Here is an 18725-nt window from a genome sequence, read left to right on the forward strand (position 1 = left end):
GTTGTACAATATCTTTAGATTTCAATTTGAAAACTAAAGATATTATACCTCGTTAATGACCTGCGGGAGTGCGCATTGTTAACGATATGCTGAATACACACTGGACGATGTGAACGATATAACGTCTAAACCGCCGGATCAGACGATATATCTGGTGCATATAGCCAAGTGTGTACCCAGCCTTACTTGTAACATTGACATACTCTACAGCAGGCCAGGCAAAGCTGTGGCTCTCCATATTGTTCGGCAGAGGACTGGCACTTCCCAAGTTTCTAACGTTTTGTGATACTTATGTATTGCTCATCTCAAAGTAGATAAATTGGATTAAATCCATCCAACTCTCTTCCAGCATCACTGGATCCTTTACTGTGGTCAGAAAATGATCAAACACACACAACCAAAGTCCACATCAAGTCAAGTTCTGATTGATTTATCAACATGGTTTTATGGCCAAATGCATGATCCTGCTACATGTGGCCCAGCCAGCAACAAGCAGGATTGTCTCCTGATTAATGACCGCATTGTAGAAAATCTGAACTAGCTTAGAGTTTTAAACATGGCTGGGTTAACAACTGACAATCAAATCATAAGCACTCACTCCAAAGTGCTAGAGCATAGTTTGTGTTAATCATGTTTTTTTGGATATGGGTAGTTTCCTTTTCAGTACCTCATTTTTATCTCAAATACCTGATACAATGTGGTACAAAATTATAAAAAACTAAAAAAGAAAATGTAACTTGATAACCATAGGGGGGAATCATCGGTTCCTAAAATGTAGCAAGTTTTTACCAATAGTGAGTGCTTCTGGGTCTTTTACTCGTGCGCCACTAAATAACATCTCTGACATGGGCCTGGGAAATAACCTCTCTGGCATGGGCCTGTTACAATCTCTATAAAATGGGACTGTCAAATAGTCTCTCTGAAATACGTCTGTGAAAGTTGGTTGGATAAATGAAAATCTGGACAGTTTTGATCATTCATTTACTTTGACATTAAATACTCATACAAGGATATGTTTACCATATAAAACCCACATTACCTTACACTGACTTCTTTCATCTGTCTTGTAATACTGAACAAGTTTTTCTTCCACCAAGTTGGCTAGCTCTTCTGCATTATCCAGTGGTTCCCTAAAATAGTCAGACATCCAATTACCACCAATAGTTATTTCTTACACTATAAGTAATCAGACATTAAAGTACAATATTTATATTATGAAAGAAAACTGATGGGGCACTTCTTAATCGAATTAGTATATCATAACGCAGATAATAGGATTTTAAATTACCTACTGGTAAATCCTTTTCTTGTAGTCCGTAGATGATACTGGGGTCCATTTAATACCATGGGGTATAGACAGATCCACTAGGAGCCATGGGCACTTGAAGAATTTGATAGTGTGGGTTGGCTCCTCCCTCTATGCCCCTCCTACCAGACTCAGTCTAGGAAACTGTGCCTGAGGAGACAGACATACTTTGGGAGAAGGATAGATAAGGATAGTGGTGAGATTCAGAACCAGCACACACAACAAGAGGAAAGCCAAGCTAACCAAACTTCAAACAGGAACAGCAACAGCTGAACCAACATTACTTAACCAAGTAGCAGTGCAGGAAGAACGAAGCACTGGGTGGGCGCCCAGTATCCTCTACGGACTACGAGAAAAGGATTTACCGGTAGGTTTTTTAAATCCTATTTTCTCTTACGTCCTAGAGGATACTGGGGTCCATTTAGTACCATGGGGATGTACCAAAGCCCCCAAACCGGGTGGGAGAGTGCTGAGGTTCCTGCAGAACTGATTGACCAAACTGAAGGTCCTCAGAGGCCAAAGTATAGAACTTGTAGAACATAGCAAACATGTTCAAACCTGACCAAGTAGCCGCTCGGCAAAGCTGTAAAGCCACATCCACGCCTGCCTGCAGAAAAAGCAGGAAAGTCCCAGATAAAATTCTACCACAGAATAATTTCTGCTCTCACACCAAGAGACGTATTTCTTCCAAATACGATGGTAATGCTTAGACGTTACCCCTTCCTGGCTTGGATCATAGTTGGGATAACTTTGTTAGGGAGCCCTCTCCTGGCTAGAATTAGCCGGTCAACTTCCATGCTGTCAAAAGTAGCCGTGGTAAGTCCTGATAGACGAACGGGCCCTGTTGCAGAAGATCCTCACGAAGAGGTAGAGGCCACGGATCTTTGAGGAGCATCTCCAGAAGGTCCGTGTACCAGGCCCTTCTTGGCCACTCCGGAGCAATGAGTATTGCTTGAACCTTTTCCCTTTTTATTCGTTTTAGAATTCTTGGGATCAGAGGAAGTGGTGGAAACACGTACACCAACTGACAGACAAATGGAGTTGTCATGGGGTCTATCGCCACCGCCTGTGGGTATCTCGACCTAGAACAATACCTTGTGAGCTTCTTGTTGAGACAAGAGGCCATCATGTCAATCTGTGGATATCCCCATCGACTTGTCAAGTACCTGAACACTTCCGGGTGAAAGCCCCACTCCCCCGGGTGCAGGTCGTATCTGCTTCCCAGTTGTCTACTCCCGGAATGAAGACCACTGACAACGCCAGAGCATTTCTTTCTGCCCAGAGGAGAATTCTTGACACCTCTGACATTGCTGCTCTGCTTTTCGTTTCGCCCTGTCGGTTTATGTACGTTACTGCCGTCACATTGTCCGACTGGACCTGAATTGCCTGATCTTGAAGAAGATGTGAGGCCTGCAGAAGGGCGTTGTATATGGCCCTGACTTCCAGAATGTTGATTGGAAGGATGACTTCCTGACTTGACCATCTTCCCTGAAACTGCACCCCATGAGTGACTGCTCCCCAACCTCTGAGGCTTGCGTCTGTGGTTAACAGAATACAGTTCTGAATTCCAAACCTCCATCCTGCAACGAGGTGGGAAGACTGTAGCCACCACAGAAGGGAGATCCTGGCTTTTGGCGACAGACGAATCCTCTGGTGCATGTGAAGATGCGATCTGGACCATTTGTCCAACAGATCGAGCTGGAAGGGTCTTGTGTGAAACCTTCCGTATTGAAGTGCCTCGTAAGAGGCCACCATTTTCCCCAAAAGGCGAATGCAAAGATGCACAGACACCCGGGTTGGCATCAGGACATCCCGAACCATCGACTGGATTACCAATGCTTTTGCCAACGGAAGGAATACCTTTTGTGACTCTGTCCAGTATCATTCCCAGGAATGGGAGCCTCCGTGTTGGCTTTAGGTGAGATTTCGGAAGGTTCAGAATCTACCAGTGATCCTTGAGAAGTTTGAATGAGAGAGCAATGCTGTCCAGCAACCTTTCCCTGGACGGCGCTTTTATTAGGAGATCGTCCAGGTATGGCATTATGTTCACTCCACGTTTGCGGAGTAGAAACATCATGTCTGCCATCACCCTGGTGAACACCCTCGGTGCCATGGAGAGACCAAATGGCAGGGCCTGGAACTGGTAGTGACAGTCCTGCAGTGCAAACCGGAGATAAGCCTGATGAGGCGGCCTGATCAGAATATGAAGGTACGCATCCTTGATATCCAGAGACACTAGGAATTCCCCCTCCTCTAGATCTGAGCTCACCGCTCTCAGAGACTCCATCTTGAATTTGAACACTCGTAAGTACGGGTACAAAGACTTGAGGTTCAGAATTGGTCTTACCAAACCGTCCGGCTTCAGTACTACGAACAAGTTGGAATAGTACCCTTTGTTGAGTAGATGAGGTGGAACTGGAACAATGACCTGAGTCTGTACCAGTTTTTGGATGGCATGCTGTAAAGTTATACTTGCCTCTTGTGAAACTGGCAAGCCTGATTTGAAGAATCTGTGAGGTGGGAGCTTTTGGAACTCCAGTCTGTAGCCCTGGGAAATAAGATCTATGACCCAGGGATCCTGGCACGAACTTGACCAGATCTCACTGTAGAATTGTAGTCGGGCTCCCACCTGACAGCCTTCCAGGAATTGTGGTCCACCGTCATGCTGAAGTCTTTGAGGAAGCAGAGCCTGAGCTCTGTTCCTGAGCACCTGCTGTTGCTGGTTTGCATGGTTTACCTATTGCGCCGCTGGAGGACGTAGAAGCACCTCTGGATCTGCCCTTGAACTTGGCCGTCCGAAAGGACTGTAACTTAGAAACTGAATAAGTCTTCTTGGTTGGGGGGGCTGCGGAAGGAAGATACGTAGACTTACCCTCAGTAGCTGTGGAGATCCATTTGTCTGATTAATCTCCAAACAAGGCCTCTCCTGTGAATGGTAGGCCTTCCACAACTTTCCTGGAGTCCGCGTCAGCAGTCTACTAGCGTAGCCACAAGCCCCTGCGTGCCGACACTGCCATAGCGGTGGTGCGAGCGTTAAGCACGCCTATTTCCTTTATGGCTTCCACCATAAAGTTCGCAGAGTCCTGTATATGCTGCAGGAGTAACAGAATCCCCCCCTAGATAAGGAATCTAACCCCTCAGTTAGGTTACCTGACCATTTAGCAATGGCTTTAGTGATACACGCACATGCAATAGTGGGTCTTTGGGCCACCCCAGCAGCTGTGTACAATGATTTGAGTGTAGTCTCAATTTTACGATCAGTGTGTCTTTCAGGGAGGCTGCACCAGGAACAGGCAATACAATTTTACGTGACAGCCTAGAGACTGATGCATCCACTATCGGCGGATTTTCCCATTTTTTCCTATCCTCCAGAGGAAAAGGAAAAGATGAGATCAACCTTTTAGGGATCTGAAACTTCTTATCAGGATTAACCCATGGTACTTCAAACAGGGTATTCAATTCCTTTGACACAGGAAAAGTAACTGAGGACTTCTTTATTACATTAAATAAAATTCCTCACAGTCCTCTGACACCTTATCAGGAATATGCAGAACATCTCCGATAGCCTCCATAAGAGCCTCTATTCCCTGTGATAGAGCTGCATTTCCCCCTCTGAGTCCACTTCCCCCTCCTCCATGTCTGACCTGTCAGAGTCCGACTGCAGGATATGGGCCAGAGATCGCTTTTGCAGACTAATGGGAGGGGATTGAGACGCTGTTTTGGGGACTGAGTCTCTGTTCATAAACTCATCCACAGTCTGTTTTAAGTATTGCGTCTCTTTCTCATTGCGGGACAATTTTGAAGAAAGAGTGGAGATCATTCCTCCAAGAGAATTAACCCACTCCGGTTCAGCCCGCTATTCTGTGAACCCTGAGTACCCAGTAGTGAACCCTCTGGTGAAGAGGAACACTCTGCTGTACAAGAAACACACTCTTTGCCTGACATAATGTAAATGTGACAACACATACACACGAAAAGGTTAAGCACAAGTAACCCACAAAGAGCCCTTCAGGGAGAGACAGAGATGTTTGGAGCCAGCCACCACAGCGCCCTTACCGCTAATGCCAAGCTTAGCCAGGTCACAGACTAAGTACCCTGATAGGGGACTTAGTACACTAATAGTCGCTCCCTCCCTGCTATGACCCCCTGGTACCGCTGAGGTAATTTGGAGTCACACCAGAGGAGCTGTGCGTCCCTGTCAGTCACCATCTCTGTCCACTGCAGAGGGAAAATGGCGCTGGTGAGCTGCTGGATCCTCTCATAGTGAAGCCCCACCCCTTCAATGGTGCGCAGTCTTCCCGCTTTTTTTTATACTAGCTGAGGTCATTTTTGTGCTTAAAATGGAACAGAACCGTTTTAAGGCTGTTTTTACCAGTTTGGGTACTGTGTACAGTGTACTGAGACGCAGTTGTGTACTGTGTCTGGAGAGGCATTCCGCCCTGTTTAGAAGCTGTGCATCTCTGTACCCTCGTGCCGCCATAATGGCCGGCGCCCCGCTAACCGGGACGCCGGCTCAGTACTCATCACTCTTCATTCTTCGGGCTCTGTTAGGGGAGGCGGCGTGCTGCGGGAATGTACGCGCGCCGTGGTGGGCTTGCGAATAGTTCCCTCAGGAGCTCACTGTCCTGTCAGCGGGGAATGGGACCATTAACCCTTCAAGAGGTTGGCCCGTCGTTTTCCCCCCTAAGCCCCCACAAGTCCCACGATGCAGGCAGGCTAGTGCCAACCAGCGCTGCCTGAAAATAACAAACATAGAGAATAAATGCAGAAAACTCTTCAGGAGCTTCCTTCAGCGTGACCAGCTCCTCCAGGCCCATTTTATAAACTGAGTCTGGTAGGAGGGGCATAGAGGGAGGAGCCGGCCCACACTATCGAATTCTTAAAGTGCCCATGACTCCTAGTGGAGCAGTCTATACCCCATGGTACTAAATGGACCCCAGTATCCTCTAGGACGTAAGAGAAAAATGTATAATGCATTCATAGAACTCAGCGGGCGGTATTCAATTGATTATTGCGCCTGATCTACCATCTAAAGTGATGGGAGATATTGGCGGAGATATATTGTATGTCGTTTTTGCGCCCTTAGAGGTATGGTTTAGCTGCATACAGCAGTAAACCTGACCAAACTGCGAAAAGTGTCGTTGGGGCGCCCAAATGAGTCAGTTTTCGCGCATTTCAGCTTGCCTCCCCTGGGGGGGTGCAAGCTGAAAAGCAGACACGGACAGTCATTGCCCCTGAATGGAGCTACAATTGAATAGTTGAATAGCTCTTTGGTCGCCATCTAGTGGCTGCTGGCGGAAAAACAATTGAATTCCGCCGTCTGTATGTCACCATCTCACAATATTGATGGATGAGATCACAATGACACTACCTTTTGTAGCGGACCCCGGGGTTCTCATCCAGAGTTGCACAGAGGGTCACTATTTGTTCAGCAATGGATTGCATCGCAGATTCCTTGTCTACAGCCTTATCTGGACTGTACATCAGGTGAAAAGGATCAGCAATATTTAGCAAGAACACCTAAGGGCAACAAGATACCCAAGCAACATGACTGACTACATGGTATACAACATACAGAAGCAGAAAATTATGGGCATAATCACTGGAATTACCTGTGACTCTTTTGGGAAGAAGGCTATATTGACCTCCTTGCATCTTCTTATGGTTTTGGCCTGGCATGTCTTTAGTTTGGAAAACAAGTAGTCAGGACATGCTGTAAAACAAAATGTTCATGAGCACAAAAAAAAACAAAAAACACTTATTATGCTGTAATGACAATGCATTGTATTTATCTATATCATCTATTTAATTAGACAGGGTTTCTGATCTCTCTGCATATATCCAATATGTTAACTAATGTGTTAACTGGATCTCTGTAGACATAAAATAATATATCCCACCAAGTCGGCAAATGGTTATTAAAAAAGAAAGTTTGCTAGGAAATAATTATTTTGCAGACATTGGGGAAAACGATTTCCTTCAGCAAAAACAAAAAAAGAAAGAGGTTTTGGCTTAAACTGTAATCATCATTATCATAAACATGTGTATGTTTCGGCAAAACATCATACATGATCATATTCATCTGTATAGTAGTTAAATAAAGCTGATAGCATTAAAGTGAACTTGGCGGAAACAGCCAAGTTATTCCCAGGCGAGGAAGAAAACCTGCATATACAGTAGTGTGGATGAGGTAAATACAGTAGGAATGGAGGCTGTATGGGAGACAAGAGCAGTATATTTGCAGAAATCAGGTGAAAGTACAGTGTTGGTAAATATGCATGCTGAACAGCAATAATTTAGTATCAAGCGGGATAGAAGTGTCGATTATACTGGTGTAGAAATTGCATTTTAAAATAGACTGTGTTAGAAATGAGAGGATGTGAGGTTATGGGTGAAAAAAACCAATGATAAATCAGACAGGACTTTCAAGTGTACAAGTCAAAATGACATTGGTAAAGATGTACACTCAGATGTTTGTGAAAAAATAAGAATTTACTCACCGGTAATTCTATTTCTCGTAGTCCGTAGTGGATGCTGGGGACTCCGTAAGGACCATGGGGAATAGACGGGCTCCGCAGGAGACTGGGCACTCTATAGAAAGATTTAGGACTATCTGGTGTGCACTGGCTCCTCCCCCTATGACCCTCCTCCAAGCCTCAGTTAGGAACTGTGCCCGGAAGAGCTGACACAATAAGGAAGGATTTTTGAATCCCGGGTAAGACTCATACCAGCCACACCAATCACACCATATAACACGTGATAGGAACCCCGGTTAACAGTATGATAACAAATGGAGCCTCTGAAGAGATGGCTCACAACAAAACCCGATTTTTGTAACAATAACTATGTACAGGTATTGCAGACAATCCGCACTTGGGATGGGCGCCCAGCATCCACTACGGACTACGAGAAATAGAATTACCGGTGAGTAAATTCTTATTTTCTCTGACGTCCTAGTGGATGCTGGGGACTCCGTAAGGACCATGGGGATTATACCAAAGCTCCCAAACGGGCGGGAGAGTGCGGATGACTCTGCAGCACCGAATGAGAGAATTCCAGGTCCTCCTCAGCCAGGGTATCAAATTTGTAGAATTTTGCAAACGTGTTTGCCCCCGACCAAGTAGCTGCTCGGCAAAGTTGTAAAGCCGAGACCCCTCGGGCAGCCGCCCAAGATGAGCCCACCTTCCGTGTGGAATGGGCTTTTACAGATTTAGGCTGCGGTAAGCCTACCGCAGAATGCGCCAGCTGAATAGTGCTACAAATCCAGCGCGCAATAGACTGCTTAGAAGCAGGAGCACCCAGCTTGGTGGGTGCATACAGGATAAACAGCGAGTCAGTCTTTCTGACTCCAGCCGTCCTGGAAATATAAATTTTTAGGGCCCTGACTACGTCCAACAACTTGGAATCCTCCAAGTCCCTAGTAGCCGCGCAGGCACCACAATAGGTTGGTTCAAGTGAAAAGCTGAGACCACCTTTGGGAGAAACTGAGGACGAGTCCTCAATTCTGCCCTATCCATATGGAAAATCAGATAAGGGCTTTTACAAGACAAAGCCGCCAAAACTGAAACCCGCCTGGCCGACGCCAGGGCCAACAGCATGACCACTTTCCACGTGAGATATTTTAAATCCACAGTCTTAAGTGGTTCGAACCAATGTGATTTCAGGAATGCCAAAACCACATTGAGATCCCAAGGTGCCACTGGGGGCACAAAAGGAGGCTGAATATGCAGTACTCCTTTGACAAAAGTCTGAACTTCAGGCAGTGAAGCCAGTTCTTTCTGGAAGAAAATCGACAGAGCCGAAATCTGGACCTTTATGGACCCCAATTTGAGGCCCAACGTCACCCCTGCTTGCAGGAAGTGCAGGAATCGACCCAGTTGAAATTCCTCCGTCGGGGCCTTCATGGCCTCACACCAAGCAACATATTTTCGCCAAATGCGGTGATAATGTCTTGCGGTGACATCCTTCCTGGCTTTGATCAGGGTAGGGATGACTTCCTCCGGAATACCCTTTTCCTTCAGGATCCGGTGTTCAACCGCCATGCCGTCAAACGCAGCCGCGGTAAGTCTTGGAACAGACAGGGTCCCTGCTGCAGCAGGTCTTGTCTGAGCGGCAGAGGCCAAGAGTCCTCTGTAAGCATCTCTTGCAGTTCCGGGCACCAAGCTCTTCTTGGCCAATCCGGAACCACGAGTATGATTTTCACTCCTCGCCTTCTTATTATTCTCAGTACCTTGGGTATGAGAGGTAGAGGAGGAAACACATAAACCGACTGGTACACCCATGGTGTCACTAGAGCGTCCACCGCTATCGCCTGAGGGTCTCTTGACCGGGCGCAATATCTTTTCAACTTCTTGTTGAGGCGGGACGCCATCATGTCTACCTGTGATTTTTCCCACCGGTTGACCAGCATTTGGAAGACTTCTGGATGAAGTCCCCATTCTCCCGGGTGGAGGTCGTGCCTGCTGAGAAAGTCTGCTTCCCAGTTGTCGACTCCCGGAATGAACACTGCCGTCAGTGCTAATACATGATTCTCTGCCCATCTGAGAATCCTCGTGGCTTCTGCCATCGCCATCCTGCTTCTCGTGCCGCCCTGTCTGTTTACATGGGCGACCGCCGTGATGTTGTCTGACTGGATCAGTACCGGCTGGTTTTGAAGCAGGGGTCTTGCCTGGCTTAGGGCATTGTAAATGGCCCTTAGCTCCAGGATATTTATGTGAAGAGAAATCTCCTGATTTGACCACAGTCCTTGGAAATTTCTTCCCTTTGTGACTGCCCCCCCCAGCCCCGAAGGCTGGCATCCGTGGTCACCAGGACCCAGTCCTGTATTCCGAATCTGCGGCCCTCTAGTAGATGAGCCCTCTGCAGCCACCACAGCAGCGACACCCTGGTTCTGGCCGATAGGGTTATCCGCTGTTGCATCTGGAAATGGGACCCGGACCATTTGTCCAACAGGTCCCACTGGAACGTCCTTGCGTGGAACCTTCCGAATGGAATTGCTTCGTACGAAGCTACCATTTTTCCCAGGACTCGTGTGCATTGATGTACCGACACTTTTCCTGGTTTTAGGATGTCTCTGACCAGAGATGACAATTCCTCGGCTTTTTCCAGTGGAAGAAACACTCTTTTCTGGTCTGTGTCCAGAATCATTCCCAGGAACAGAAGACGTGTCGTTGGGACCAGCTGTGACTTTGGAATATTGAGAATCCAGCCGTGCTGTTGTAGCACTTCCTGAGAAAGTGCCACCCCCACTATCAACTGTTCTTTGGACCTCGCCTTTATCAGGAGATCGTCCAAGTACGGGATAATTAAAACTCCCTTCTTGCGAAGGAGTATCATCATTTCGGCCATTACCTTGGTAAAGACCCTCGGTGCCATGGATAACCCAAACGGCAGCGTCTGGAACTGATAGTGACAGTCCTGTACCACAAATCTGAGGTACTCCTGGTGCGGAGGGTAAATGGGGACATGCAGGTACGCATCCTTGATGTCCAGGGATACCATGTAATCCCCCTCCTCCAGGCTCGCAATAACCGCCCTGAGCGATTCCATCTTGAACTTGAACCTTTTGATATAAGTGTTCAAGGCTTTTAAATTTAAGATGGGTCTCACCGAACCGTCCGGTTTCGGTACCACAAACATTGTGGAGTAGTAACCCTTTCCTTGCTGAAGGAGGGGTACCTTGACAATCACTTTCTGTGAATACAGTTTTTGAATAGCCACCAACACTGCCTCCCTGGCAGAGGGAGTTGCCGGCAAGGCAGATTTTAGGAAACGGCGGGGGGGAGACGTCTCGAATTCCAGCCTGTACCCCTGAGATACTACTTGAAGGACCCAGGGATCCACTTGTGAGAGAGCCCACTGTGTGCTGAAAAACCTGAGATGTGCCCCCACCGTTCCCGATTCCGCCTGAGCAGCCCCAGCGTCATGCTGTGGACTTACCGGACGCAGGGGAGGACTTCTGCTCCTGGGAACTAGCTGTGTGCTGCAGCTTTTTCCCCCTTCCTCTGCCCCTCGGCAGAAAGGATGAGCCTCTAGCCCGCTTAGTTTTCTGGGGCCGAAAGGACTGTACCTGATAATACGGTGCTTTCTTTTGCTGTGGGGTAGCCTGTGGCAAAAAAGTCGATTTCCCAGCAGTAGCTGTGGAAACGAGGTCTGAAAGACCTTCCCCAAAAAGTTCCACCCCTTTATAGGGTAAAACTTCCATGTGCCGCTTGGAGTCGGCATCACCTGACCATTGCCTAAGTCCATAACCCCCGTCTGGCGGCAATGGACATAGCGCTTATTTTTGATGCCAGCCGGCAAATATCCCTCTGTGCATCACGCATGTATAAGACCGCGTCTTTTATATGGTCAATCGTTAGCAAAATATTGTCCCTATCCATGGTATCAATGTTTTCCGACAGGGAGTCTGACCACGCAGCTGCAGCACTGCACATCCAAGCTGATGCAATAGCGGGTCTCAATATAATGCCAGTGTGTGTGTATATAGCTTTTAGGGTACTTTCCAGCTTTCTATCAGCAGGTTCTTTTAGGGCGGCCGTATCCGGAGACGGTAGTGCCACCTTCTGTGATAAGCGTGTCAGCGCTTTATCTACCCTAGGGGGTGTTTCCCAGCGTGACCTATCCTCTGGCGGGAAAGGGTACGCAGCCATTAACCGTTTAGAAATGATCAATTTCTTATCTGGGGAAGTCCACGCTTCCTCACACACCTCATTTAATTCGTCAGATGCAGGAAAAACTACTGGTAGTTTTTTCTCACCAAACATAATACCCTTTTTTGTGGTACCTGGGGTATCATCAGAAATGTGTAATACATTTTTCATAGACTCAATCATATAACGGGTGGATCTATTGGAGGGTACACACGTCTCATCATCGTCGACACTGGAGTCGGTATCCGTGTCGACATCTGTAGCTGTCATCTGAGGTAGCGGGCGTTTTATAGCCCCTGATGACATTTGAGACGCTTGGACAGGCACAAGCTGAGTAGCCGGCTGTCCTATGTCGTCAAACCTTTTATGTAAGGAGCTGACACTGTCACGTAATTCCTTCCATAAGTCCATCCACACTGGTGTCGACCCCGCAGGGGGTGACATCACATTCACAGGCATTTGCTCCGCCTCCACATCATTATCCTCATCATACATGTCGACACAGCAGTACCGACACACAGCAGACACACAGGGAATGCTCTTACAGAGGACAGGACCCCACAAAGCCCTTTGGGGAGACAGAGGGAGAGTATGCCAGCACACACCAGGGCGCTATATAACACAGGGATATCACTATACAGAGTGTTTTCCCCTATAGCTGCCTATAATATATATATACTGCGCCTAAATTGTGCCCCCCCTCTCTTTTTTACCCTTTCTGTAGTGCAGGACTGCAGGGGAGAGCCAGGGAGCTTCCTTAAAGCGGAGCTGTGAGGGAAAAATGGCGCCAGTGTGCTGAGGGAGTTGGCTCCGCCCCTTTTTCGGCGGGCTTTCTCCCGCTATTTTATCGTTTCTGGCAGGGGTTAATATACACCTATATAGCCTCTGGGGCTATATATGGTGTTAGTTTTGCCAGCCAAGGTGTTACTATTGCTGCTCAGGGCGCCCCCCCCCCCCCCCAGCGCCCTGCACCCATCAGTGACCGCAGTGTGTGGTGTGCATGAGGAGCAATGGCGCACAGCTGCAGTGCTGTGCGCTACCTTGGAGAAGACAGAAGTCTTCAGCCGCCGATTTTCCGGACCACCTTCTTGTTTCTGGCTCTGTAAGGGGGACGGCGGCGCGGCTCCGGGAACGGACGACGAGGTCGGGTCCTGTGTTCGATCCCTCTGGAGCTAATGGTGTCCAGTAGCCTAAGAAGCCCAAGCTACCACCACTTAGGTAGGTTCGCTTCTTCTCCCCTTAGTCCCTCGTTGCAGTGAGCCTGTTGCCAGCAGGTCTCACTGAAAATAAAAAACCTAAACTATACTTTCTTCTAGGAGCTCAGGAGAGCCCCTAGTGTGCATCCAGCTCAGCCGGGCACAGAAATCTAACTGAGGCTTGGAGGAGGGTCATAGGGGGAGGAGCCAGTGCACACCAGATAGTCCTAAATCTTTCTATAGAGTGCCCAGTCTCCTGCGGAGCCCGTCTATTCCCCATGGTCCTTACGGAGTCCCCAGCATCCACTAGGACGTCAGAGAAACTGAAAGTACAAATGCAAGTCGTTGCAGAAGTGGATTATCAAGAAAACGGTGTAATATAAAGGAACAGTGCTCCCCCTACAGTAAATTATTACCTACATACATCACAAAGCATAATACACAAGTATTAACTCAATACTGTGAGCCACTACTTTCACAGACAACTCTGGAAAATCAGTTTTTCACCCTTTAATATCTTAATGGCATCACAGCAGATGCAAGAAAACATGCAGGCCCTATACAGACCATAAATTAGGGGATTCTTAACATATGTCTAAAACTGGTATTTTAGATGCTATATTCATCCAAATTGAAGCAATACAACCCGTATTATTTAAAGTCAAAGCCTATTGTTACAGATATGTCCTCATACATCTTTGCTGCAGTCACGCCAAACAGCCCCTGTTGGCACATCAGGTAGCGTAAGAATCTTCTAGTGTCGGGCATCTTTTTGTCCAAAAATGCGTCTTATTTGCAATATAATGTGACTAAGGCGTAGGAGGAAAATGCGCTGCTTAATTTGATATAGGACTCTTGTATATCTGTGTGTGAGTGAGTCACTGAATCTGTATATTAAGTACTACAATATAGCAGCAACAGCTTTTTACCAGTACAAGTCTTGTTCTGTTCCATATACAGACTCAGGGGTCTATTTACTAAGCTGTAAATGGAGATAAAGTGGACGGAGATAAGGAGATAAAGCCAATCAGCTCTTAACTGTCATTTTTTAAACACAGCCTGTGACATGGCAGTTAGACACTGATTGGCTGGAACTTTACCTCCGTCCACTTTATCTCCATCCAAGGCTTAGTAAATAGACCCCTCTGTTACACACAATATACAAGTGTCATAGCAAATTAATCAGCACAGTCTTGTGTGTCCCAGTCGTATTCGTTATGCTTAAGACACATTTCAGGAGAAAAAAAGACTCCAGGCGTTAGAGTTGCATGGGACCTGGGGGCTCATAAAAGTGCTGCATGGCATATTGAGGCCAGATATATGAGGACACATCTGTATATTGAGAAATGCGTGGGACTCTCTTTCTTCAGAAAGACTGTGCCCTAACTACATGCACTGTAAATATGATACTTCCTAACTTTTGCCATCAATTTGCCTTAATAGCCATATTGGCCAACCAGTTTCTCTTGAAAATGCAATAGTAAGGTATTACTAAATTCTGTAGTAGTTGTAATAACAAACAGTGGCAGCTGTTTTAGTGTGCTGCGGGGATACCGGGGGGGGGGGGGGGGGGGGGGGGGGCACCTCCTCTAATAACACAATCAACTAGATAAAGTACAGTCGTCTGTTGTTTTCTTCAACTGAGTAAAATTATCTCAATATAATTATATATAACATGTGAATAAAGTAAATCAGAAAGCCAATGAATCGCTAATAAAAACGTATACCAGGCCTGGCCAACCTGTGGCTCGCCAACTGTTATGAAACTACACAACCCAGCATGCCCTGCCACAGTTTTAGCATTCCCTAATAGCAAAACTGCGGCAGGGCATGCTGGGACTTGTAGTTTCACAACAGCTGGCGAGCCACAGCTTGCCTAGGTCTGATGTATACACGTTTACGGTATATTTCCCAAACAGACCAGTGTGAATATGATGTCCGTGTCCCCAGTGCTGATCCAGTACTTACTGTCACTGAAGTATACATACGCAGCTTTGTACGTACAGGAAGATTTAAACGTGAAGTCTCTCACCACACAGTCTACAGACTAGAATACAGAAATAAGTTATGAAATCTACTTTCCTGCAATAAATACAGCAACTTGTCTTTTTGCAATCAATATAAAAAATAAGATTTTACTCACCGGTAAATCTATTTCTCGTAGTCCGTAGTGGATGCTGGGGACTCCGTAAGGACCATGGGGAATAGACGGCTCCGCAGGAGACTGGGCACATCTAAAGAAAGCTTTAGGACTATCTGGTGTGCACTGGCTCCTCCCCCTATGACCCTCCTCCAAGCCTCAGTTAGGACAATGTGCCCGGAAGAGCTGACACAATAAGGAAGGATTTTGAATCCTGGGTAAGACTCATACCAGCCACACCAATCACACCATATAACTCGTGATAGGAACCCCGGTTAACAGTATGATAACAATGGAACCTCTGAATAGATGGTTCGCAATAACAACCCGATTTGTGTAACAATAACTATTTACAAGTATTGCAGACAATCCGCACTTGGGATGGGCGCCCAGCATCCACTATGGACTACGAGAAATAGATTTACTGGTGAGTAAAATCTTATTTTCTCTGACGTCCTAGTGGATGCTGGGGACTCCGTAAGGACCATGGGGATTATACCAAAGCTCCCACACGGGCGGGAGAGTGCGGATGACTCTGCAGCACCGAATGAGAGAACTCCAGGTCCTCCTCAGCCAGGGTATCAAATTTATAAAATTTTGCAAACGTGTTTGCCCCTGACCAAGTAGCAGCTCGGCCAAGTCGTAAAGCCGAGACCCCTCGGGCAGCCGCCCAAGATGAGCCCACCTTCCTTGTGGAATGGGCTTATAGAGATTTAGGCTGCGGTAGTCCCACCGCAGAATGCGCAAGCTGAATAGTGCTACAAATCCAGCGCGCTATAGTCTGCTTAGAAGCAGGAGCACCCAGCTTGTTGGGTGCATCTAGGATAAACAGCGAGTCAGTTTTCCTGACTCCAGCCGTCCTGGAAATATAATTTTTCAGGGCCCTGACTACGTCCAGTAACTTGGAAACCTCCAGGTCCCTAGTAGCCGCAGGCACCAATAATAGGTTGGTACAAGTGAAAACCTGATACTACCTTCGGGAGAAAGTGAGGACGAGTCCTCAACTCTGCCCTATCCATATGGAAAGTCAGGTAAGGGCTTTTTTATGACAAAGCCGGCAATTCTGACACATGCCTGGCCGAAGCCAGAGCCAACACATGACCACTTTTCATGCGAGATATTTCAAATCCACGGTTTTAAGTGGCTCAAACCAATGTGATTCCAGGAACTCCAAAACCACATTGAGATCCCAAGGTGCCACTGGAGCACAAAGAAGGGGCTGAATATGCAGCACTCCCTTACAACGTCTGAACTTCAGGCTGACATCCTTCCTGGCTTTGATCAGGATAAGAATGACTACCTCCTGAATGCCTTTTTCACTCAGGATCCGGTGTTCAACCGCCATGCCGTCAACGCAGCCGCGGTAAGTCTTTGAACAGACAGGGCCCCTGCTGCAGCAGATCCTGTCTGAGTGGCAGAGGCCATGGGTCCTCTGAGATCATCTCTTGAAGTTCCGGGTACCAAGCCCTTCTTGGCCAATCCGAAACAAAGAGTATAGTTCTTACTTCTCTTTTTCTTATTATCCTCAGTACCTTGGGTATGAGAGGGAGAGGAGGGAACACATAAACCGACTGGTACACCCGCGGTGTCACTAGAGCGTCCACAGCGATCGCCTGAGGTTCCCTTGACCAGGCGCAATATGTTTTTTATTGAGGCGGGACGCCATCATGTCCACCTGTGGTCTTTCCCAACGGTTTACTAGCATTTGGAAGACTTCTGGATGAAGTCCCTATTCTCCCGGGTGGAGTCTGCTGCGGAAGTCTGCTTCCCAGTTGTCCACTCCCGGAATGAACACTGCTGCCAGTGCTACCACATGATTTTCCGCCCAACGGGGAATCTTTGTGGCTTCTGCCATTGCCCTCCTGCTTCTTGTGCCGCCCTGCCTGTTTACATGGGCGAGCGCCGTGATGTTGTCTGATTGGAACCGTACGGCTGGTGAAGCAGGGGCCTTGTTTTGCTTAGGGCCTTGTAAATGGCTCTTATCTCCAGAAAATTTATGTTAAGTGAAAACTCCTGTTTGGACCATAGTCCTTGGAATTTTATTCCCTGTGTGACTGCACCCCAGCCCCGAAGGCTGGCATCCGTGGTCACCAGGACCCAGTCCTGTATTCCGAATCTGCGGCCCTCTAGTAGATGAGCCCTCTGCAGCCACCACCGCAGCGACACCCTGGTTCTTGCCAACCGGGTTATCCGTTGCTGTATCTGGAGATGGGACCCGGACCATTTGTCCAACAGGTCCCACTGGAAAATCCTTGCGTGGAACTTTCCGAATGGAATTGCTTCGTACGAAGCTACCATTTTTTCCCAGGACTCGTGTGCATTGATGTACCGACACCTGTCCCGGTCTTAGGAGGTTTCTGACTAGAGATGACAACTCCTCGGCTTTTTCCATTGGAAGAAACACTTTTTTCTGGTCTGTTTCCAGAATCATTCCCAGGAACAGAAGACGTGTCGTCGGGACCAGCTGTGACTTTGGAATTGAGAATCCAGTCCTGCTGTTGCAGCACTTCCCGAGAAAGTGCTACCCCCTTACCAACTGTTCCTTGGACCTCGCCTTTATCAGGAGATCGTCCAAGTACGGGATAATTAAAACTCCCTTCTTGCGAAGGAGTATCATCATTTCGGTCATTACCCTGGTAAAGACCCTCGGTGCCGTGGATAATCCAAACGGCAGCGTCTGGAACTGATAGAGACAGTCCTGTACCACAACCTTGAGGTACTCCTGGTGAGGAGGGTAAATGGGGACATGCAGGTAAGTATCCTTGATGTCCAGAGAGACCCTGTAATCCCCCTCGTCCAGGTTCGCAATAATCGCCCTGAGCGATTCCATCTTGCACTTGAATCTTTTGTTATATGTGTTCAAGGATTTTTTATATTTAAGATGGGTCTCACCGAACCGTCCGGTTTCGGTACCACAAACATTGTGGAAAAGTAACCCTTTTCCTGTTGAAGGAGGGGTACCTTGATAATCACTTGCTGTGAATACAGTTTTTTGGATTGCCACCAACACTGCCTCCCTGGCAGAGGGAGTTGCCGGTAAGGCAGATTTTAGGAAACGGCGGGGGGGGGAGACTTCTCGAATTCCAGCCTGTACCTCTGAGATACTGTTTGAAGAACCCAGGGATCCACCTGTGAGAGAGCCCACTGTGCGCTGAAATTTCTGAGACGGGCCCCCACCGTACCCGGGTCCGCCTGAGCAGCCCCAGCGTCATGCTGTGGACTTACCGGACGCAGGGGAGGACTTCTGCTCCCGGGAACTAGCTGTGTGTTGCAGCTTTTTTCCCTCTACCTTTTCCTCTTGGCAGAAAAGATGAGCCTCTAGCTCTCTACTTTTCTGGGGCCGAAGGGACTGTACCTGATAATACAGTGCTTACTTTTGCTGTGGGGTAGCTTGTGGCAAAAGTTTTGATTTCCCAGCCGTAGCTGTGGAA

The 18725-nt window shown here is 47.6% G+C and overlaps 1 protein-coding gene across 2 annotated transcripts in view; it reads right to left on the reverse strand.

Annotated features, from left to right (window-relative positions):
• Positions 1-18725, reverse strand: part of STXBP3 (syntaxin binding protein 3) — a 273208-nt gene that overhangs the window by 101243 nt on the left and 153240 nt on the right. For both annotated transcript variants that reach the window (XM_063940160.1, XM_063940159.1), the window contains 4 exons: positions 15123-15201; positions 6919-7019; positions 6678-6826; positions 1040-1130 (listed from right to left, as the gene is read on the reverse strand). In XM_063940160.1, coding sequence (XP_063796230.1) covers positions 1040-1130; positions 6678-6826; positions 6919-7019; positions 15123-15201 — 420 coding nt within the window. The remainder of the gene's footprint in view (positions 1-1039; positions 1131-6677; positions 6827-6918; positions 7020-15122; positions 15202-18725) is intronic.

This window comes from Pseudophryne corroboree, chromosome 9 (assembly GCF_028390025.1).
Source record: "Pseudophryne corroboree isolate aPseCor3 chromosome 9, aPseCor3.hap2, whole genome shotgun sequence".
NCBI classification, from domain to species: Eukaryota; Metazoa; Chordata; class Amphibia; order Anura; family Myobatrachidae; genus Pseudophryne; species Pseudophryne corroboree.